Source organism: Pteronotus mesoamericanus, unplaced genomic scaffold, assembly GCF_021234165.1.
Source record: "Pteronotus mesoamericanus isolate MK-2021 breed Mesoamerican mustached bat unplaced genomic scaffold, CSHL_Meso_final contig_25, whole genome shotgun sequence".
In the NCBI taxonomy this organism is placed as follows: Eukaryota; Metazoa; Chordata; class Mammalia; order Chiroptera; family Mormoopidae; genus Pteronotus; species Pteronotus mesoamericanus.
This window is the reverse complement of record NW_026555105.1, coordinates 39,218,078-39,242,988: the sequence shown is the minus strand read 5'-3', so window position 1 is coordinate 39,242,988 and position 24,911 is coordinate 39,218,078. Positions and strand designations below refer to the sequence as shown.

At 38.4% G+C, this 24,911-nt stretch overlaps 1 protein-coding gene across 1 annotated transcript in view; it reads right to left on the bottom strand.

Annotated features, from left to right (window-relative positions):
* The window catches only part of CFAP61 (cilia and flagella associated protein 61), a 428,437-nt gene that overhangs the window by 171,800 nt on the left and 231,726 nt on the right, over window positions 1–24,911 (bottom strand). The window contains exon 17 of the mRNA XM_054574135.1: window positions 9,890–10,017. Coding sequence (XP_054430110.1) covers window positions 9,890–10,017 — 128 coding nt within the window. The remainder of the gene's footprint in view (window positions 1–9,889; window positions 10,018–24,911) is intronic.

Below are 24,911 nucleotides of genomic sequence, written 5' to 3'. Positions count from 1 at the left end.
GTCATATATGACTTTTATTATATTTAGGTATATTCCCTCTATTCCTACTCTGCAGAGTTTTTATCATGAATGAGTGCTGGATTTTATCAAATGTTTTTTCTGCATCTATTAATACAATCATTTGGTTTTTATCCACTATTTTATGTGGTATATCATGTTTATTGAATGTGGATATCATACCAACTTTGCATGCATGGAATACATTCCACTTGATCATGGTGTATGGTCTTTTTAATGTATTGTTGGATGCGGTTTGCTAATGTTTTGTTGATGATTTTCACATCCATGTCCTTCAGGTCTGTTGGCCCATAATTTTGTTTCTTCGTAGTGGATTTATATGGTATTGAAATTAGGATGATGCTGGTCTCATAAAATGAGCTTGAAAGTGTCCCTCCTCTTGAATTTTTTGGAGTGTTGGGATGAATTAGGTGTTAGTTCTTTGAATGTTTGGTAAAATTCACCTGTGAAGCCATCCGATCCAAAATTTTGTTGAAAGTTTTGTTGTTGTTGGTGGTGGTGTTTTTTAAATTATTGCTTCAATTTTATTAATTGTAATTGATCTATTTGGATTTTCTGATTCTTCTTGATTCAATTTTGGATGATGGTATGTTTCTAGGAATTTACCAATTTCATCCAGATTGTTGGATTTGTTGGCATATAGTTGTTTGATAATATTTTCTTACAATCCTTTGTATTTCTGTGGTGTCTGTTGTTACTTCTCTTTCATTTCTGATTTTATTTATTTGGGTACTCTCTCTTTTTTCCTTCATAAGTTTAGTTACAGTTTTGTCAGTCTTATTTATCTTTTCAAATAACCAGCTCCTGGTGTCATTTATCTTTCATAAGTTTTTTAGACTCTATTTTGTTTATTTCTGCTCTGATCTTTATTATTTCCTTTCTTCTATTCACTTTGGCTTTGTTTGTTGTTCTTTCTTTAATACCTTTAAGTGTAAAACTTGATTGTTCATTTGAATTTTTTCTTGTTTCCTAAGTAGGCCTAAAATGTTATGAATTTCTCTCCTAGGTCTGCTTTCATTGTGTCCCATAGGTTTCAGGTTGTTGTGTTCTCATTTTTATTTAAAAGGATCTTTTGATTTATTCCTTGAGCCCATTGTTAACCTACTCATTGTTTAATAACATGTTATTTAGCCTCCAAGTCTTTGTATGGGGTTTTTCCATTTTTTTTTTCTTGTTATTGACTTCTAGTTTCATGCCATTACACTCAGGCACGTTCCTTGACCAGGAATCAAACTGGTGACCCTTCGGCTCACAGCCAGTACTCAACCCACTGAGCCACATCAGCCAGGACAAGGCATTTACATTTAAAGTGATTATTGATAAGTACATATTTAGTGCCATTTATTCTTTAGAACTATGATCCTCTCTTTCTTTTTCTTTCCTTCTTTCCTTTTCTTCTTTCTTTCCTTCTCCTCCTCCTCACCCCCTCCCTCCCCTTTAGCTTTTTCTTGTCTAGGAATCTCTTTGTTTATCTTTCAATTTTAAAAGATGACATTGCTGGATAAAGTTGTCTTGGTTGTAGGTCCCTGTTTTTCATCACTTTGAATATTTCATGCCAATCCCTTCTAGCTGGAAATTTTTCTGTTGAGAAATCAGTTGACACTCTTATGAGAAGTTCCTTGTAAGTAATCAATTACCTTTCTCTTGCTGCTTTTAAGATTCTCCTTTTGTCTTTAACCTTTGCCATTTTAATTATGATATGTCTTAGTGTGGGCCTCTTTGGGTTCATCTTGTTTGGGACTTTCTGTGCTTCCTGGGCTTGTATGGCTTTTTTCTTCATCAGGTTAAGGACATTTTTGATCATTATTCCCTCAAATAGGTTCTCATTGCCTGGCTGGGTGGCTCAGTTGGTTGCAATGTCATCCTATATACCAAAAGGTTGCAAGTTTGATTTCTAGTCAGGGCACACACCTAGGTTGTGGCTTCAATCCCTAATCAGGATACGTACAGGAGGCAACCAATTGATGTTTCTCTCTCACATTGCTGTTTCTCTCCCCCTCCCCAATCAATAAAAAGAACATATCCTCAGGTGAGAATTAAAAAATTTTTTTTGAATCACAGAGGTTCTCGATCCCTTGTTCTCTCTCTTCTCCTTCTGGTAGCCCTATCATGTGGATGTTGTTATGCTTCATGTTGTCCCAAAGGTCCCTTTAACTATCCTCATATTTTTAAATTCTTTTTTTCTTGTTGCTGTTCTGATTGATGTTTTCTGCTACCTTGTCTTCCAAATCAGTGACTTGACCTTCTGTTTCATCCAATCTACTGTTAATCCCTTTAGTGTATTCTCCATTTCAGATATTGTACTCTTCATTTCTGACTGGTTATTTTTCATGGTTTCTATACCTGGGGTTCCTGTTAGGGCTGAAAGTATGCCTGGGAAGACAGGTGGCCATGAAACCCTCTTGACATAATCTTCTTTTCTAGCTTTGCTTTTTCTCTCCCTTTGTCTATGCCCCTATGTTTCTTTAAAGAGCAACTATATGAATATAAATAAAGAGAAAAAACAAAACAAATTGGGCCATAGGAGCCCACTGATAACACCTGCACATGATTCCCACCCCAAAACATGTAGACATTGACCATTCTACCATTCTGTGTCTGGAGGAACCTCTGACCATAGGGGCTTGATGGACCAGCTGGAAGAACAGCCTAGGATGACCATGCAACCATGAGTACAGGAACTGGTGGGTAAAATCTCAGATTCTTCATTTACAGAGGGAAAATTCTCAATTGTGTCCAGTGGGATTGAATCTCAGTTGCCACAGTGACCTGCTTACAAATACTTTTGGGGGGCTTTGTTTACTTTCCTCACTTTCCCACTTCAAATGCCCTGCTTTCTCAGGTAGTTCCCTAGGATCACCCCCGAATATACTACTTGCACCCAAATTCTTTTTTAAAGCTTTTGAAGGAACACAAACCAAGACAGGTGCTGATGTCATCATTTAAAATGATTTGATAGTAGAGAGTTAACATAGAGTGAGTAAATCTATTACTAAGTCCATGCAGGTGGCTTGCACTTGTGTGATTGTAAAGAATGCATTACATGCTTAATGCTCTTAATGCCAAAGCATCACAACAAATGCACATTAAAAAAAGACAATAAGTTGATTCCAAAAAAGGCCTAATGTTGCTCAAAGAGTATTTTCTTTTGTTCTGGAAGTCTCTAAAGTGGGTAACTGGAGATGAAGTTATTCTGAACTAAGCAGGAATGGATAATTTCAGTAAATAGAGATACTTTCATTTAACATTAATTATATTTAAATAGTGGAATCAGATTAGAAAGCCTGATTGTGATTAGAAACACTGGGGAGAGTCCCAGGTTATTATTTTCTGGTGGCAGAATGTCAGGTCTTTCTGCCTGGGGAGGCTGGGCCTCTGAACCTGACATAACTGTCCCCACCTTCCCAACCTATCCCAGCCACAAGATGGACTCTATATCAACGCCTGACAGGTCCCATTATGATGCCAACATACAATATGTCAAAATTTGAGCTACATGTTGATTTCTGTCTCCTCTCTAGGGACAGAAGAGAGCAGCACCACACATGCCAGAGGGCCTAGCCATCACACTGTATTTGCCCTGGTACCAAAATGACCACCATAGAGCAAATGTCCATCAAGTCACGTAGCAGAGACCGATAGTAGGGAACAATGATGATCACCAATCTATTAACTGGGTTTTCACTCTGAGATCAGCAAGTAAGCATTAACTATTTAATTAGTCACCTACTCAGTGATAGGCCACACTGAAGGTTTCAGGTGTCCTCAAATAAATGTAAAAATCAAAAGCCAAATTAAGCACTTGGCTGGCTGCTGCCAGGCCCCACAACTGCACTGGATGTGCACTGTGCGGCTTGATAACAGGAGTGATGGTCATTTGGCCACAACTGTAGCTTTCCAAACTTACCCTACAATTTCAAGCTATTCTTAGTTACCAGATGAAGGATCAATGTCTACATCAAAAATCAGAGACTTCATCCTTTGGTGAGAGTATTTTGTGGTTCCTGGTGGTAGAAGTGGAAGGCAATGTGACCTTGGGTTTTAGGACCCACCAGCACTTTTCTGGAATCTAAGTGTCTTTTTCTCTAGTCAAAGGAAGGGTCATCAGGACATCACCCAGGGTTGCTTTCAGTCATGTCATCCCAGGATTCATTAATGCATTTGTCTAGTGTCATTATAGGCACTTTAGGAGAGTCTTTGCTCAGAATTGAATTAGAAAGGATTTTACAATAGTGGATTAAATGAAACTGCTCCATAATTAGGAATAAATAATGTAATACACGGAAGCATAGACACGAGCAAGCTGAAACAGAATAAAATAGTAACTGCTCAGCCAGTTCATACCCAAGAGATAATGAAGAAGCTGTTCTGTATAATTCTGGGAAAGAATCTCTCTCTTTGGGCCACTGCCCATGGCAGGGCGTGAGGTTCTACCCCTCAAAGGGACTCCCACACAATGCTGATACTGCTGGCCCCTAGTCCACACTGTGAGTGAAAGATCATAAAATATGAGTTCAGAGACTTGATTCATGCCTTTTTTTGGTGTAACTTTCCCATATTTCTTTTTAAAAACGATTTTGGAGTACTTTTGTGGAAAGCCTGAAGTATTCAAAGTATTACATTCAGGAAGTTCAGCAGGGCTAGACTTGGTGCAAAAAGTGACTGATAAAAATATGACTCCCTATTCTTTGTGGAGGGAGGCCTCTTGCCTTCTGGAAAGAGCTTTCAGAGGCTAGAAGCTCAGCTCTTGAGCTGGCTGTTTCTCCAAGAACAGGTAATTCCCTTTAGACCTGTGATTACAATTGGAGTTCCTAGGGTGTCAGTACCTTCAAAGTAGCAGGATATGAGGGTCCCCTGCTGCGATCCCCAGTGGAGTGACTAGGACCACCCATCAGGGGCATTTTACTGGTCGGCAGCAGAGAGGATCTGATGGCCAAGGCCAAATTCTTTCTACTTTTTCCAGTGGTTGGGGGTTTTAAAGGGGTCTTATTAATAGAAATACTGTGAAGGATAATATATATGGAATACTTATGTTGCCCACGCCAAGAACTTTCAGGCCCGAAAAACCAGCCAGCTGAAGGAGTGCAAACTATCAGCCATAAGATCCATACTTTGTAAACAGTTCAGGTCCATCACTTGATTGTCTTGGCCATGAAGAAAAACATGGATAATCCATTTTAAAAAAGTCTTAGTAGTTGCCTTTCTCCCCACAATTTATTGCCCTCTACACCATTGGATGAATGGGGGTTTCTCCTCTATAGCCCCCCACCCAAGGAAAGCACCTCCCCTACCCTGTACCTGTTGTCCTTCCCTTGCTCAGCTTCCGATTCCCACCATAGGGGCCCACGCCCTGGTAGGGCACATGATGGGAAAAGAAAGTCAGGATGCATATTCAGCTAGAGCTCATACTGGCCACAGGGTCAGGGGTGGGGGCCTGAAAGTCTCCCCTTGGAGTTGCTTGGGCATAGCACCCTCAGTAAACAAATGCACAAGACCTGTATATGGGGTAGGGAAGAAAATTATTTAGGACTCACCCCAACCTGAATGATCCTGCAGCCTTGTCCTTCTCCATCAGCCAGCCAATGGCCTTGGGAAGGTTGATGGAGATAGCAGAAAGCTCTAAGGGCAGGGCTGCCACTCAGGCCAGCACTGTAAGATTCATCAGGACCAGGAAATGAGAAGAACTGCAAGGGATGCCAGTGTGTGTCTACAGGAAAATGTTTGTCACACATGTCACTGATACTGGAAGTCCCAAGTGGACTTGCCCTCATAAGGAGAAGAAAATAATGCCAGGCTTATAGGCCTGACAACCAAGAAAAGAAGGTGTGTCTGTGCAGATGTAACTGTGGATGGGTAGCAGCTGAGGACCAGATAAAATATTGTACTAAAAGAAATCACCCTCAATATTTTCTTCCTATTTTAGTTATTAGTTGGTGACTTTGGGTAAATCACATCAGCTCCCCAGTACCACCTTGGCACTCTGAGAAAGAAGGACATGACAAGGGCAAAGAATTTATGCAAGGACTGGGATTGGTGTCCTTTGAAGAGGAGACTAAATGCATTTTGTATTTTTTTTTTTTTTGCTTGTAAATAAGAACAAAGTTGTTTCTTTTTTTGTCACCAGATGATAGAATTACCAAATTTTCTGGAAAAAGAGATTGCTGTACTGGGCCTCAAATTTTCCAGGAGCTGTGATGCCCAGCTGAGTTAGATATTACAGTGCAGGAGTGTAAGGAGGGAGATTTTCTGAATCTTGTCTCTAAAACATGAACTTTATCTTCACTGGGGGTCAGTGTTTGGTGAAAACTGTGTTTCTTCAATTTCATTCCAGCTCAAATCATTTATAAATTTTAGTTCAAATGGCAGTTAAACTAAACAGCAGGTTACTATAGTGATTGCTAATTTAAAATAATTAGAGAAAATAATGAGAAAACTATTTCCTCTCTTAAGGATTAGAGATCCGTAAACTGATACCAGTCTATTTTTAGTGTGCATAATCTGTGTAATGATGATAGAGAATTGTGAGTACTTTAAAATGCTTTTAAAAAGTCTGCCTGATTGAGGAATTTAATCAAACAAGTACTGATATTAAAATTTATATGCATCTTTAGTAAATATGAGTTAATTCCACAAAAAGAAATTATATGTATTTGTCTTAATGATATCATTTAAACAAAACATATGTCTAAGTATATAGATAAGTTAGGATTTTTAAAACTGATTTGAGACAGAGATAGAGAAAGAGAGAGATTTGTTGATCCACTTATGTATTCATTGGTTGATTCCTGTATGTGCCCTGACCAGGGACTGAACCCACAATCTTTGTGTACCAGAACTATGCTCTAACCAATTGAACTACCCGGCCAGGGCTTTAGCTAAATTAAGATTTAAGATCTGTTGGCACTCTCCCTTCCCAAAGCATGCCCACACCTTTCTTCCCTCTCAGGTGTGCTTTTTATCCCTAAGTTCTAAGGCATCCCCAGGAGGCTTGCAACCAGGGGAGCAGTGGACAGTGGCACCTTGTCCCTGGCTAATCCCCTGATCCTGTCTCCAAGGCCCTCTTTTCTCTGATTTTTCAGTGAGCCAACAGCAGCTCCTCCTTGGCTCACTTTTTTCCTATAATGTTTCTAGGGAGCCAAAGCAAAGCACTGCCTCAGCTCTCTCCTATTGCGTCTTCTACCCCAAGTCCTTCCTCTGTTTCATAGTCTGCAGCTTTAATAAATGTACTCTCAAAATAAAAAAAAAATGATTTAAGACCTACTTGTGATAAGTTCTTGACTACTATAATTTCACAACTCCACTCTGATAATTCATCATTCAAAAATGGTTGTAAACAACTCACTGTTCAGTCTTAGATAGAGACCCAACCAGAAAACCTGTGAGGGAGGGAGGGAGGAAGGGAAGAAGGAAGGAAGGAAGGCAAAAAACAACCAATAAACTCCAAACTGCTCTCTAAAGTGATATCAATATATACTCCAAGCAGCAGTATATGAAAATCTCAGTTACTCTAACAGTCTTGCCAATGCCAAGGTGGTATTTTCAGAATTTAAAAATTTTCCAGTCTGATGAGTATGAAAATGGTGTATCAATTTTGTTTAATTTACATTTTCTAATTGCTAGTGAAATTGCATATCATCCATCTGGGTTTCGTTTTCTGTGATTTGCCTGTTCATACCTGTTGCTCATTTTTTCCATTGGTTTATGAATCCTTCTTACTGCTTTGTAAGACTGATTTCTATATTCTGGATAATAGAGGTATACAGAACACACATGAATGACATCCATGTACAGTCAAAGCCAAAACCAAAGCTGAGTATCATTATCGTAGAATGAACTCAGGGAATACGAGGATGATTCTGAAATTTTATCAGGAAGGGTTTTCACAGTAATGATTTTATTAACAAATTTTTTAACAATTTGATATAGCATAGGGATATGAATTTCTCAGCAGCCAGACTCCTGTGCTCACTAGAGTGTACATTTTCAGTACTAAATACTTTCAGTTAAGATCAGTGGAGAAATATGACATTTGGAGGCCTTCTCATTTTTCTCTAAAATTTCTTTTCTTTGAACTCTTCATAATCGTTATAAAGTTTGAACTGAAGATAATTTATAATGAATGTTGTTGTACATGATTTTGGAGTTTTTCCACCACATGAAGTTTTGACACAGGAAAGGTGACATTTTGCTTTTACTTAATCCTCACAAAATGTGAGGAATTCTCAAATAAAGCTTTTTCTCAAAAGATACGTAGTATAAATGAAATTAAGCAACTAAATATAAAATACAATCCTTAAAATTGATTTTATTTAATGTTATGAATGCTCTGTATGCAAACAACTTATACAAAGAATAATTATATGATTTTTTTTTAAAAAAAGACCCATCAGAACAAATGAAACCCTCAAACTATGATGTGGCACACAGAGGAAAATGGATACTTCTGGGCGCTTTTATTTCCTTCCTGCAATAAAAGATCACTGTAGACTGATCACAATATTTAAGTCCCGTGAACTCTGTTCCTAATTTCAATAATGACATTCAACTTATTTCTATTTAACTAAGGGTATGTTCCAAATAACTGAACAAACTGGCTGGAAAGTGAAAAAAAAAAAAATCTTTACCTGGTTACATAATATCAAATGAACAAAATAATCATGTGGGATTAGCTCATCTCCATATCAACCAGGCAGAAGCACCTTTAGAGGGCATTTCCTCCATCCCTTTCCTTGTCTGGTCCCTGACAGTTCTGCTGGCTTCTGGAGGAGTCATTGTGGGGCTGCTTTTTCCCATCTTTTGCTTGCCTCTTAGCACTTGTAGTTTTAAATAGTAGCTAATGTTTCTCATGTAAACCTGAGCAAAATATTTGGAAAAAAACTAGATTCTTTTCATTCAGAATCTGCAGTACCCCAGTCAGGGTCTTTAAAAACATCTATGAAACTTTTAAAAATAGATGAGGAAAAAAACAAATCTGAGAGACATTAAGCAATATATCTAGGGTTCGTTATCAGGTGATAGTAATGTCAGGCTATGAACCCAAATTCTTGAACAACAACCCAGGACTCTTCCTGTGAAGGGTGTGCTGAAATTCAGTGAGTGAATGGAGAGCTATTTGGAGGAAGCTGAGAATCTAACAGAACAACCTATCAAGAAAACAGGCTCTGAAAGGAAACCTGTTTAGTGCTTTGAGATTAACAGAAAACAACATCAAAGAAGAGTGCAGGTGTCAGTCTTCCCTGCAGGATTTTACTCTGTTCCCTGGCACTGAAAATGCAGGGGTTTGAAGAAAGGTCCTGGCCTGCCTGCCATTTCTGCAAGCCTATTTGTGATGCATAAAGTCAAAAATGGTTCTCAGACTGGCCTGGTTGTATGAAGCACCTGTTAACACACAGGTTCCCAGAACCCTCGTTGGGAGTTTCTGATTCAGTACATCTGGTGCAGGGTCTGGAAAGCTACGTCTGTAACAGATGCTCCACATGGTGCCTATAAGCGGGCCAACAATAGAAACACTAGTATTGAACAGAGGTTGGCAAACTTGTCCTGGGAGGGATCAGAGTGTATATATTTTAGACACTAAAAGCCATATAGTCTCTGTTGCAGCTATTCAAATTTGCTGTTGCATCAAAAAAAACTGTCACAAATACCACATAAATAAATAAATATGTCTGCAACCCAATAAACCTTTATTTCCAAAAGCAGGTAGGCAACCAGCCAGATATGACCTGGGGGGCTATAGTTTGCCAATCTCTGGTCTAGACCATTTCGAGGTGTGTGTGGGGTGATAAACTCAGGTCTGTTTTTTCAAGTGACCTTCTCAGGTGAGGAAGAGAACGCCCCTTTAAAAACAAATGAATAAAGCAAAAAAACTCACCAAAATACCAATGTCTCTAGGAAGGAAATTCCAACACTGGATGCGCCAACCACAACGATCCTGGCATTGACAGTTATTTTAGGTTCCAGTGTTAGTTTTCTGTTTGTATGGTACAAGGCATAACTCAACTGGAAAAAAATACAAAAAGAGGGACTTGAAGAAAATGTAGCTGAATCTGTACTCTCAAGTTGGAAATTATGTGGAATTATTTAACCAGCACATCATCAGCAAATCAAACTGAAGAGTGCCCATGCACAGCCATGGTGAAATTTATGGGGAGGTATTTTTAAGGCATTAATGTAAGAATATGTAAATATACCTAATACCTAGGCTGGTTCACATCAAAATTCTTGGTTTAGATCATTTTTGTTCTAATGTTGACAGATGTTTCATACAGAACTGAGGTACTTTATGATTAGAGACAATAAGATAAATAATCTCACAAGAAGACAAACAAGTTGCTTTCTGAGAATCTAGTATCATGAAAGGTTCCAAGTCTTTCTTGCTGTCCAAGGTTTCCCTGAAACCTGAACAACAATTATAATAGTTTAGTACTTGACGGCAAGCATTACCTTTTACTCAATTCTGCATCTTTTACTCTACTTAACACAGTACCTTGTGCACAGCAGGTGTTCAGTAATATTTAGAAAATGGCATATAAATATTTGTTAAAAGAAAAAAAGGTGTTGGATGATAAAGGTTATTCAGGGAGGACTCTTAGAAGCACAGAAAATAACATTAATGTTCATATTTGCAAAAATTATCTGGGTCGATAATGTGTTTAATTCACATTCCTGCTGAAGCTTGGTGTGGAGGGGAAAGGAGGAAGGTGGCATTAAATGTACAAATGGAGGTTCTTCAAAGAGATGGTGGGATATTCTTGAAAAAACATTAGACTGTTTCAGAGACTTTGTTTCTGTTTTTAATTCATTAGTTCAGCACATTTTTTATTTGATGCTTACTATATATCTGGACAATAACATGAATCATAGTGGACAATAACATGAATAACATATTTCTCATTAGAAACAGTGGAGGCCAGAAGTTAGTGGAATGACATCCTTACCAAAGTATCCCACTGGTTAAATTCTCATTACATCAGCATTAACACCCTAGGTTAGAGATCTTCCAATTCTAGTAAGCCAAACCTATTTTTAATTTTCTTAAAACCCTGTGATACCAGGAGTAAAAAGTCCAGTGAGCTAATGGTGAAGTCCTTTATAAAGCTGGGCTCTCAGCTTCTGGTATGTAAAATGGCATTGGTACGGCCCATGTGCTTAGCCATTCCCCAGATAACAGGTTAACTCTAGAAGAAAAATCCCCTGTCTCTAGCTCTAGTTAGTCTAGCAACATAGACATAGAAAAATTTCTTGAGCAAAATAATTTATTAATAGAAATTAAAAACAAAGTTTGGAGATTTTAGATACTATAATTAACAGTTCTTGTGTCTCTCAGCATCTGTTCCACCCCCACTCCAATCTTTAATGAAGCACACAATGGATTTTGGAAGAGATTGAGCTCACTACCATCTTTAAGAGAGGACTCTGATTGACATAAATCAAGTCAAATAATCCCACAATTCCTTGCTCAACAATTGACCCAGGACAGACATGTGATCTACTTTGGCCTAATCATAGTGAAGCCTAGGACTTTTGTATGCTGTTTGGAGAAGACTTTTGCCTTCTAGATGGCACTGGGTACAAATGTGAAGCCCGAAATGATATAGGCACCATACCACTGATAGGGAAACCATCTTGAATTGAAGTCCCAAGAGAATCACAGAAAAATAGAACGGGAATCCTTTTCAAACACCACCTGAAGCCCATACTACCTTTGGACTCATCAGTTACATGAGCAATAAATATCAGTCAGCTATTGCCACGATAGTGCTGCATAACAAATCACTGAAAACATTTAAGCGTTGGCTTAAAGCAACTGTGATCTATTCTCACTCATGCAATGCTAGGTCAATTGGAAGTAGGCTGGATTCAGCTGGGCTTGGCTCCATCCTGTAGATTCCAGATTGGCCTCATATCTCTCTTATCTTTTTTGATGGGTAATAGCTGCTGTGTGTTCTTCTCATGGCAATAGTACAAGTGTAAAAAATAAGAAGCAGCAAGTTAGCCTGGTCAAAGCAAAAGTTATGTGGCTAAGCCCAAGTTCCATGAAATGGGGAAGTATATTCACCTGTAGTGAGAGGAACCTCAAAATCACATAGCAAGGGCACATCCCAGGGAGGGAGGGAGGAACGGCTGGGGAGAATGACACAGCCCACCACATTTCCTTGACTGGTAAGATCAGTTTGTTTCTTTTATATGCAACCGAAAACCTTGTAAACTGATACTCTTTCTAAATGATAATAATGAATACTTGTATACCACTTGGGTGAAAAGTGTCTGTTCTTCAAATAAATATCACTCTGATCTGCTCTATGAGAATTTCCCAGGACAGGTCAATGAAGAATTAGGAGAGAAAACTAGCTAATACTGATACCTATTGGTGCTATCATGTACTGTGTTCTGATTAATTTCCAAGACAAGCAGAGTGGCAGAAGATCCACTCTAGCCAGCCTTGGGTCTGGTAGTGTGGGGAAAGGAAGATAGGAAACATAACTGTTGGCATGATGGCACCTAATTGTGAGTCTAATTACCAGAATTAAAATGAAATCATCTTAACAGAGGTCAGAGCCTAAGATTCCTTCCATAGGAGCTATGCTCAGACATTCCCCTCTGCTGTCCAGAAGTGTATGGGCAGTAATGAAATTCCTTGGTAAAGAATCATACTCCATTTTTGAAACAGCTCCTGTATCAATGACAAAAGGAGGCTGGGGAACAGAACATAATGGCTTTTGTTTCCCACACAATAGCTTTAACACCAACAGCTGCCAGGCCTCAGAAATCACCCTTCTAACCACTGAATACACAATATGGCCTTGAGGTGTCGAGAGTTAGCATCAGTACCATTGATGGTGGGTGTCTCAGGGGAGTGATCACAATGACTCTCACTAAGCCCAATTTTGTGCCCAGCCTTTAATTAAAAACATATTCATCATGAGGTATGATGAAGTGACCTGAAAACACATTTTTCTTTTGTTAGGATAGATGGTATGTATGTATGTAGGTATGCATGTATATATGTATGTATCTACTTACGTACCTACCTATCTAGGATAGATGGATTTTGAATGCTTTGAAAAAAATTCTTGCCAGCCTGGAAATGTTTATCAGTGATACTGCAAATGAAGACTGCTTATGTGGCTTTCTTTATAAAAGGTTTATTTTGCCTGTATGAGGAAGCACAAGTCATTTTTGAAGTAGAATATTTCTTTCCTTTTTATTCCTTTAAACTGCAGGTTTTCATGGTAAAGAAAAACATGTATGGAAGGCCTTCTGAACCCTCGGGCCAGTTCAAGGACCCTTTTTTTGGTCTCAGCATCTTCCAAAAAAAATGTCCCATGCATTGGAGACCCTGTTTTGGGATTTGCTCCTGTTTTGTATTTCCTTAATAGTAAAGTAAAAACAAGAACCTTATCTATTGACTAATTTTATAGACAAAAGTTCTATGTGCCTTGTAATAGTAAATTATTTCAAAGATAAAATAGAGGAGACCCTGTAAGCTATTTGGCTACATATTGCACCCGTGATGAGTGGGGACTCTGATTTTTAACTGTATGTCCATTCATACATTTATGATTATATTTTCCTAATGATACTGAGTAGCATTTTTTCTACAAAGGGATGATTTTAAAGGTAGAGATTAACATATACACCAGGAAGAAGGAATAGATCACATATCATGATGTGTAAGCTTTTCACAATTGATGATGAGTTTCATAATGAGTTTAAAATACAAACCTTAAGTCCTACCCCTCAAATAAGAGAAAAAAGACTGGTAATATCGGATACCCCCTTTTAGGAAATTCTAGAGCTGAACTTGATGTGGGGGAGGGTGACAGAGAGTGAAGGATTCTGAGGGAAAAAGCAAAAGGTCAGCTGGGAGGGGACGAAAGTTGAGAAAACAGCGGACTGAAATGAGCACGTGTTTAAGTTTTAAACTATTTATCTGTAATTTCCTATGAACTTCTGAAACAAAATATTTTGTCCATGTGAATGAGTGAGCCATTAGAAAGGTTTCAGTCACTTTTATTAATTTATTTGATTTGCTTGCTGCCATCCAACTATTTGCTTCGTAAGGTCAAGAACTACATCTTTGGGATGCAAGATGGCAGAGGAGTGAATGGAAGTCACACTGTCCTCCCAGGACCAATCTGGAATTACAACTAAATTGTGGAGAAATCACCAGGAATAAAAAACTGGACAATAGCGAGAGAGAAGCCTTACTTTGGACAGAAAAAGAATCAGCTTTAGCACAACCTGACTGGTAAGGAGTGTGGTGGAGAATCAAGAAGGCTGGCTGGGCACCCATAGGCAGAAGTGGCCAGAAGGATATTTAAGTGGCCATTTGGATTCCCTGAGAAGAGTGGGGTAAAAACCATAAGTGGAGACCCCCAGCCTACAGCATTAGAGCCCAAAAGTATAGATAACAGCCTGCTGTGAAAAGTGGCAGGGTGCCCTCAGCCAGAGAGAAGGAGCTGGAGACCCAAAGAGACATTTAAAGGGCCAACACATACACTTTCATTTGCAGCCACTTCCCCTGCACTCTGGCAAGGGTGAGGGGCGGGGGGCGGGGGCGCAGAGTGAGCTAGAGATGTCTGAGGAGAGAGTGGGGATGGAGGCTATGGGGAGAGAACTGAGAGAGTAGCCGGTGGGATCCCAGTGCTGAGTCATCCCCCATAGGGCAGCAGCTATCTTGCTCAGGAAGACCACTCCCCTGAGCAGCAGGATCTTGAGAGGAAACAATAGCCCCACCCCCAGAAGTGGCTCTTCCCCATCCTGTGGTGTCTAAGTCTGACTGCTGAGTGCAGAGTGACTAGATTAACAACTGAAAAAGAGAGCCACAGACTGTAGATTCCTGGAAGTCTTGAACAGACTGCCTAAGGTTAGAAGGGGTAAACATCTGACATTAGAGGCAGATCCAGAAAGAAAAAGCAGTAGTAAATACTAGAGGCTACTGAGATGAAATCCACTGTGGTCTGAGATGAAATCCACTGTGGTCTTCTCTATGAAATGTGATATTTTATTTACTATATAGCTTTTTAACATTTATTTTGGGTTCATCAAGTTTGTGCATATTAAGTCATTAAATTTTACACTATAGTTCATTTCTCTCCTTTCTTGTAATAGTCTTAATCTCTTTATAGACTTATTAATAGTGGTTCATTTGCTCTTGATAGTGGCATTGCAGGGGTGAATTATTTTTGCAGAGGTGGATTTGTTTCCTGGGCTTTGTGGTTTTGTTCTGGGCACACCAGCACAAAAACATACAACACATGGTGGGCAGAGTGACCCTCAGTCGACCAGCTGACACCATACACAAAAGTAAAGTCGAGATGGACAAAAGATCTAAATATAAGTTGCAACACCATAAAGGTCCTAGAGGACGACATAGGCAGGAAACTCTCAGATATTCCACGCAGCAATATATTCACCGATGTGTCCCCTAGAGCAAGGGACATAAAGAAAAGAATAAACAAATGGGACTTCATCAAAATAAGAAGCTTCTGCATGCCTAAAGACAACATCAGCAAGATGAAAAGGGAACCAACCGTATGGGAAAAATATATTTGCCAATGATACCTCGGACATGGGTTTGATCTCCGAAAATATATAAAGAACTCCTGTGATTCCACTCCAGGAAGACAAACAATCCAATTAAAAAATGGGCAAAGGACCTGAACAGACACTTCTCCAAGGGGGGCATACAGAGGGCCCAGAAACATGAAAGGATGCTGATCATCACTAGTCATCAGAGAAATGCAAATTAAAACCACAATGAAATACCACTTCACACCGGTCAGAACGGCCATCATAAACAAATCAACAAACAACAAGTGCTGGCCCGGTTGTGGAGAAAAGGGAACCCTAGTACCCTGTTGGTGGGAATGCAGACTGGTGGAGCCACTGTGGAAAACAGTTTGGAATTTCCTCAAAATGCTAAAAATGGAACTGCCTCTTGACCCAGCAACTCTACTGCTGGGATTATACCCTAAGAATCCCAAAACACCAATTCAAAAGAACCTATGCATCCCAATGTTCATAGCAGCACAGTTTACAATTACAGCCAAGTATTGGAAGCAACCTAAGTGCCCAGCAGTAAATGAGTGGATCAGAAAACTACGGTACATTTACACAATGGAATACTACGCAGCAGAAAGAAAGAAGATACCCCTACTCATTGTGACAGCACGGATGGAACTGGAGAGCATTATGCTAAGCGAAATAAGCCAGGTGGTGAAAGACAAATACCATATGATCTTGCCTGTAGGTGCAACCTAATCAACAAAACAAACAAGGAAGAAAAATATAGTCAGCAACATTGAAAGAAAAAACAGACAGACAGTAACCAGGAGGAAGGAGGGAGGGGGGTAACGGGGAAAAGAAGGGGAAGGGTCAAGGAACATGTATAAAGGACCCGTGGGCAAAGCCAAAGTGGGGAAGGAGGGTGGGAGTGGGTGTGGGTGTGGCAGGGTAAAGTGGTGGTGGGAAAATGGAGACAATGGTACTTGAACGATAAAAAAAATTTTTTTTTAAATAAAAATTCATGGAAACCCAGAAAAAAAGAACATCTTTGTTTTTTTGAGGCGTTTGTTTTGTTTTGGTTTGGTTTATCTGAATTATTCCTGCCATCATTTTGGACAGCCAATAAATGTTGAAAGACTAAATACATTAAGTTTTCATTTCATGAGTCCCTCTTAAAGGATGTTGACATAATTTCTACCAATTTAAATTATATTAGTTGGTTTTTTCCAGTTGCTTAAATGACCAAATGATTTACATATAATTAGAACTACTTAGGATTCAGTTTTTTCTTTTAGTAAAAATGATGTTGCTTTACATGCTCAGTCAAGTTACGTCATAATCCATACATGTTTTATCAAGAGATACCACCCCAGCTGGTGTGACTCAGTGGATTGATTGCTGGCCTGCGAACAAAAGCTCACCTGTTCAATTCCCAGTCAGGGCACATGCCTGGGTTGCAGGTCAGGTCCCCAATAAGGAGCAAGCGAAAGGCAAACGCACCTTGATGTTTCTCTCCCTCTCTTTCTCCCTTCCTCCCCCCTCTTTCTAAAAAAAATAAATAAAATATTTTTTTAAAAAATGATTTCAAATACATAGTTTTGAGTTTTATGCATGTTTGCTAGCTGTTCTGTGTGTACAAAAAATTGGTCAAAATATAATTTTATCTGGTATTCATATATGTGAGTTCTGTGTTTCCACTGGGTTGGTTTCCATTATGTACTTAGAATGAGCTAGAATGACTATAAAAACATTATTGAAATGCAATTTCAATAACAGTACAAAAATCAGAAGTTACTAAAATTACAAAGATGCTAGTAAACTAGAAAACAATCAAAATCAATACAAGTGATCCTACATTAAAATAAATGCAGGGTTTATACTAAAATGGAATATGTCACTATGTATGGTGAATATTTTCAAATGATACTGTTGTGTCTGGAGGTCATGTTTAACCTTCAGGATCATTAAACTGGACATCATTAACCTGGTGGCAAGGTTTGGCCTTATTTTCTTAGTTTTGCTACTGGTCGAAGTTCTGAGCCTCTTTTCCTTAAATATCAGTTTCCTCAGGTGTAAAATGGAATTAAATTACACAAACTCTGCCTTCCTCAGCAGGCAAACATGGGAACTATTCATTTAAAAAGGTCCACAAATACTTTGAGCTTTTCAGGCAAAGATGTTACACAAGGTAAAATTGCACATCCTCTTTCCCATCTGCAATATGAAAAGCAAATCTTCAAAAAACACATTTTTTAAGGGCAAATCAGTGAGCTCAATTTTCAGCTCCACACCCATGTATATATGTTTTTTCTTAACAGAAAGCTCCCAAAGACTTCAAAGACATCTCTGTCAATGCAAGGAAAATGGAACTGGAGAGATTCAAAATTATTAGAATTTCTGAAATTTTTAATAAGCCTATTTTTGCTTCATAAATGTAATTTTTTACGTATACTTTTTAATTCTCTTTTTGAGAAGCCCACTGCCTCCCAATTTGAGCAAAACAAATGATCACATATTAATAGTGCTATAAATATCAGTATCAGTTTTGAAGTTCACAGTTAGACCTCACCAAGTAGATAAAGGGTAAGGAGATATAGACACTAAAAAGAAAAAAAAAACCCAGTAAGTAGAAAATCTCTTCCACAGGTATACAATACAATTTTGAAAAGCCTTTCTGCTAAAATAATGAAAGAGGCTCAAAGTATGATGTAAATGCCATCAGCCCTCCCAGCAGAGCATGAGAAGGCTGTCAGGTAGATGTCATGGTTTTGAACCTCATATTATGAAGGATTCTCTCAAATTCCCTCTTTTGGGGAATAGGGAGATGCTAACACTTTTTGTAGCTCCAGCACTTCAGAAAAATGCACACTGTTCCATCTGTGGTATCTGCTGAGAGCAACGATGACTTAAGGACACTCTCTGGCTTGCTTTCTTAACACGGGAAATAGCATACTCAAAACTGTGCTAACGGGGCAAAAAGCGGGCTGTGGTTATTGCAGGGTCTGCTCACTGTAGCATCCCCACCATTGCACCAGGCACACCCCAGGCACTCATTGATGTTGGGAAATTATCTGTAATGAAATGTTTGGAAATGTCTGTAAAATTATTAGTAATACTACCCATGAAGCCTTGTTATTTTTTTTTTTTAAAGAACTGTGATGCCTTTAATTCCTTCACATTCTTCACATTACCCCAGGCAAACAGTGGGAGATAAACAGATTCTTGTGTCATACACCCACATACATTGAACCTTAAGTGAAGAAAGAGCGCTCCCTTATCAGTTAGGTTTGGCCTTGGCTGCAAACTACAGAAAACCTAGCTTACAGAAAACAGTAGCTTAAAAAGGATAAAAGATAATTTCTCCTTTATGCAAATCAATCAGTCAATCTGGAAACATGTAGTCCAGGACTATTGAGGCAGTGCCATAAACTTATCAAAGGCCCAGGGTGCCTTACTTCTACTGGCCTTGCTCCCTATCCTAGTTCAAAGCTTCCATCCTCAAGGATGGTCCAGGATGGCTGCTGGGAATCAGATATTATATTCTTATTACAGGCAGCAGGAAAGAGAAGGGAGTTAAGAATGAAAAGGCTTTTCTCCCAGCAGAGCCACTCCCATTAAGCAGCCTTTCCAGAATTCCCATTCCAGTTATTATTTCCATATCAGGAGCCAAAACTGTGTCATATGGTTATGCCAAGTGCAAAGGTGGGAAGTATATGCCCTTAGTTGCATGCATGTATAGATGAGGTTTCATTACTAAAGTTAAAGGAAGGAATGCATTTGGGGGCAACCAAGGGTGTTTGCTGTAGTTCCTTTAAGCCTCTATAATTCAATGACTAAATTTCCTTAATGTGAATTTTTAAAAATATTTCTCTTATCAACTCCATCTCTCCCAAACCCAGTCACCACCTGGCTCTTATCACTATTTTGCACATTTTAAAAAGTTAAAATGACTGTTACTCTGTCATTCACTTGCAACCATTCTTACACATTTATGTTAGAAAAGAAGTGTTTAGTTGAGTGGCTTTACTGAATTTTATCAATTCCAGGATGCACCTTCTTTCCGTGTTAGCATTCCTGAAATCAGCTTCACAGTCTGTGTCAGGTATTGGCACAGTTGTCCTTTCCTGTGCAAGGGTGACTTGGTCACGGCTATTCATTGTCATCACTTTGGAGAATGATGTGCATTATGTGACAACACGTGTTGAGTTAAACTGCTGCTGACAATGTCTTCAAAAAGATTACAGCATGATTTGGCATTGAAATGAACACTTACTGTGTTCCCATAAAAGCCCAGAAACTGAGCGGTGGGGTGCAAATTTGATATTAGTGTAGCAAATATTAGTCATTGGAGAAATGGCTGTAATTCCATATTTCCTTGCAATGCAACAATTGAGGGCTTTATAGGAGCAAATAAAGGATGACAGATACCCACAAGTAGATGAAACTGTGTTACCTTTTGTTACTGAGACATATGAAAAAGTTTTTTTTCTTTCCCCATTACACAGGGAACAATACACTTAAAGGGAATGTAAATTGCCTCTACTCTCTGAAAAGATGAAAGAAATTTGAAAGCAATAAGACTTATTTGATTGATTCATTCATGCTCTGTTCAGGACTCTCATGAAAACATTGTGTCATAGTTTAATTGACCACATTTTTGTTTCCTTAATGATACATAAAGTAAAGGTACATCTCATAATTGATAGCATCTTATATTTGATAAATGTAATTAATTCACTTGTTTTTAATTAAATAACCGCCCAAACAAGTAGCTTACATATTCATTAAAAACATGATTGCTTTGGTGCCAATAAACAAACATTGGCAAGGGAGATCCATTGTTGGCTTTTCAGAAACATAGAGATTTATTGATCCCAAATATAGGGCATTCTACCATGTGTACCAAGGTACCCTCAAGAGATTCCAAACCCTTTCCACCTAGGGCAGTGTCAAGTATACAGAAATGTCCTCTGAACCTTTGTATCACACTAACTGAATCCTGTCTGTTATGTTTCAGCTGCTGGGCACTCTAGGTATCATCTTTAATACAGTGTTGGCCATAAAGTGGAGAAATGACTTCCCTGGGGTGAGCACACAACAAAAGCCAGGGAAATAGTTTGCAAAATCAATTACCTGACTTGTATTGTTCAAAAGCACAAATTACTACTACATTACATATGTATCTCTTGAAAAAACTCATTGACTTAACATCTACCTGTCTAATCATTCTCAACTTTTATGTCCCCATGAAAGAGCCACTTGTAATGGAACAAAACAAAGGCATGGTCTCACAGGTTTTGAAAAACACTCAAAATCAAAAGTGATGGAAGACATTCCTCCTGTTAAATAACACCCTCCTGAAACAATGGCATTTTCCTACAGGTATCAGAGGACAAAATGGTCCTCCACATGTTAAATATAAAAAGCCTATCTGTATATGTTTATAATATAAAATTTGAATGCCTTAATAATTAGGCAATAAATCAGAGAAATATATGAAATTATTGGTAATAAGTTCGTTCTCTTGAGAACTTCGTTAGATAAAAATAAGTTGTATTGCTGGTTGTGTTCACTTGCTAAAAAAAATAAGGGGAAGTTTGTGGAGAATGTGTGAGGTATCGTCAGTCTGAACATTATTTGCTAAAAGAAAAGGGACTTCAGGCTATCCCATTTCATAAAGGGTGGGACATGTGGTTTATCAGAGGAAAATGAACACCTGATATTTAGCCACAGGCTTCAAAATATTTTGCACTGAATATGATGGATGTAGACTGCAATCTGCCCTATTCTTACAGAAGAAACTTACAAATATATAGCACAGAGTTATTACATTATAGAGTCATTTCCCAAGCTAGAAAGCAACTCCGGGAGAAAAAAAATGTTTGTGTGAAATTCAACATTGTAGCAACTTATTGGTGGAAAAGGCAGGTGGATAGCTGGAGTGATTCTGCAGGCATTAGGATAACCCATTCAATATACTGATGTCTAAAATTCTAGCATTAAAACTTTAACATAGAGCTTAATTCAATTTCAATTAAACAAATACATATCAAACATTTGCCATATGCAAACAGTGGCCTAAGTGCTAAAGTAAGAATGAGGCCTAATTTCTGTCTTTTAGAAATTCTTACTAGGTCAGGAGATAGACATGTAAACAACTAAAATTGAGTACGTGTAATATGGGCAGTGTATCAGGAAGCTATTGCAGTGTAACAAACCATCACAAGTTTAGTGGATTAAAAACAAGCATTCATCTACATAACGATTTTAGGGTCAGCAGTTTCTTTTTTGGCTTTTCAAATTTTTTAATTATTTTTATTTTTATGTAGGATCACTTGTATTGATTTTGATTGTTTTCTAGTTTACTAGCATCTTTGTAATTTTAGTAACTTCTGATTTTTGTACTGTTATTGAAATTGCATTTCAATAATGTTTTTATAGTCATTCTAGCTCATTCTAAGTACATAATGGAAACCAACCCAGTGGAAACACAGAACTCACATATATGAATACCAGATAAAATTATATTTTGACCAATTTTTTGTACACACAGAACAGCTAGCAAACATGCATAAAACTCAAAACTATGTATTTGAAATCATTTTTTAAAAAAATATTTTATTTATTTTTTTTAGAAAGAGGGGGAGGAAGGGAGAAAGAGAGGGAGAGAAACATCAAGGTGCGTTTGCCTTTCGCTTGCTCCTTATTGGGGACCTGACCTGCAACCCAGGCATGTGCCCTGACTGGGAATTGAACAGGTGAGCTTTTGTTCGCAGGCCAGCAATCAATCCACTGAGTCACACCAGCTGGGGTGGTATCTCTTGATAAAACATGTATGGATTATGACGTAACTTGACTGAGCATGTAAAGCAACATCATTTTTACTAAAAGAAAAAACTGAATCCTAAGTAGTTCTAATTATATGTAAATCATTTGGTCATTTAAGCAACTGGAAAAAACCAACTAATATAATTTAAATTGGTAGAAATTATGTCAACATCCTTTAAGAGGGACTCATGAAATGAAAACTTAATGTATTTAGTCTTTCAACATTTATTGGCTGTCCAAAATGATGGCAGGAATAATTCAGATAAACCAAACCAAAACAAAACAAACGCCTCAAAAAAACAAAGATGTTCTTTTTTTTCTGGGTTTCCATGAATTTTTATTTAAAAAAAAATTTTTTTTATCGTTCAAGTACCATTGTCTCCATTTTCCCACCACCACTTTACCCTGCCACACCCACACCCACTCCCACCCTCCTTCCCCACTTTGGCTTTGCCCACGGGTCCTTTATACATGTTCCTTGACCCTTCCCCTTCTTTTCCCCGTTACCCCCCCTCCCTCCTTCCTCCTGGTTACTGTCTGTCTGTTTTTTCTTTCAATGTTGCTGACTATATTTTTCTTCCTTGTTTGTTTTGTTGATTAGGTTGCACCTACAGGCAAGATCATATGGTATTTGTCTTTCACCACCTGGCTTATTTCGCTTAGCATAATGCTCTCCAGTTCCATCCGTGCTGTCACAATGAGTAGGGGTATCTTCTTTCTTTCTGCTGCGTAGTATTCCATTGTGTAAATGTACCGTAGTTTTCTGATCCACTCATTTACTGCTGGGCACTTAGGTTGCTTCCAATACTTGGCTGTAATTGTAAACTGTGCTGCTATGAACATTGGGATGCATAGGTTCTTTTGAATTGGTGTTTTGGGATTCTTAGGGTATAATCCCAGCAGTAGAGTTGCTGGGTCAAGAGGCAGTTCCATTTTTAGCATTTTGAGGAAATTCCAAACTGTTTTCCACAGTGGCTCCACCAGTCTGCATTCCCACCAACAGGGTACTAGGGTTCCCTTTTCTCCACAACCGGGCCAGCACTTGTTGTTTGTTGATTTGTTTATGATGGCCGTTCTGACCGGTGTGAAGTGGTATTTCATTGTGGTTTTAATTTGCATTTCTCTGATGACTAGTGATGATCAGCATCCTTTCATGTTTCTGGGCCCTCTGTATGCCCCCCTTGGAGAAGTGTCTGTTCAGGTCCTTTGCCCATTTTTTAATTGGATTGTTTGTCTTCCTGGAGTGGAATCACAGGAGTTCTTTATATATTTTCGGAGATCAAACCCATGTCCGAGGTATCATTGGCAAATATATTTTTCCCATACGGTTGGTTCCCTTTTCATCTTGCTGATGTTGTCTTTAGGCATGCAGAAGCTTCTTATTTTGATGAAGTCCCATTTGTTTATTCTTTTCTTTATGTCCCTTGCTCTAGGGGACACATCGGTGAATATATTGCTGCGTGGAATATCTGAGAGTTTCCTGCCTATGTCGTCCTCTAGGACCTTTATGGTGTTGCAACTTATATTTAGATCTTTTGTCCATCTCGACTTTACTTTTGTGTATGGTGTCAGTTGGTGGTCAAATTTCATTTTTTTTTCATGTGGCTCTCCAGATCTCCCAATAACATTTGTTGAAGAGGCTATTTTTACTCCATTTTATGCTTCTGCCCACTTTGTCAAATATTAATTGACCACAGAGACATGGGTTTATTTCTGGGCTCTCTTCTGTTCCATTGATCTACGTGTCTGTTCTTATGCCAGTACCAGACTGTTTTGATTACAGTGGCCTTGTAATATAGTTTGATGTCAGGTATTGTGATCCCTCCTACTTTGTTCTTCTTTCTCAAAATTGCTGCAGCTATTCGAGGTCATTTATAGTTCCACATAAATTTTTGAAATGTTTATTCTATATCTGTAAAACACATCATTGGTATTTTAATAGGGATTGTGTTGAATCTATAAATTGCTTGGGGTAGTATGGACATTTTGATGATGTTAATTCTTCCCATCGATGAACATGGTATACGCTTTCATTTATTTGTGTCTTCCTTAATTTCTTTCTTTAGTGCTGTATGGTTTTCTTCATACAGGTCGTTTACCTCCTTGGTTAAATTTATTCCTAGGTACTTTATTTTTCTTGTTGCTATAGCAAAGGGGATTTTTTTTTTCCTGATTTCTGATTCTGCTATTTCATTGTGGGTGTACAAAAATGCTTTTGATTTCTGAATATTGACTTTGTATCCTGATCTTTTGCCAAATTCACTTGGTAGGTCAAGTAATTTTTTGGTGGAGTCTATACTATCTATATACTATGTACACTATCATGTCATCTGCAAACCATGACAGATTTACGTCCTCCTTTCCAATTTGGATGCCTTTTATTTCTTTTTCTTGTCTGATCACTGTGGCTAGGACTGCTGATACTATGTTGAATAGAAGTAGTGAAAGCGGACATCCTTGTCTTGTTCCCAATCTTAGTGGGAAAGCTTTTAGTTTTTGCCTGTTGAGTATGATGTTGGCTGTAGTTTTTCATATATGGCCTTCATTATGTCGAG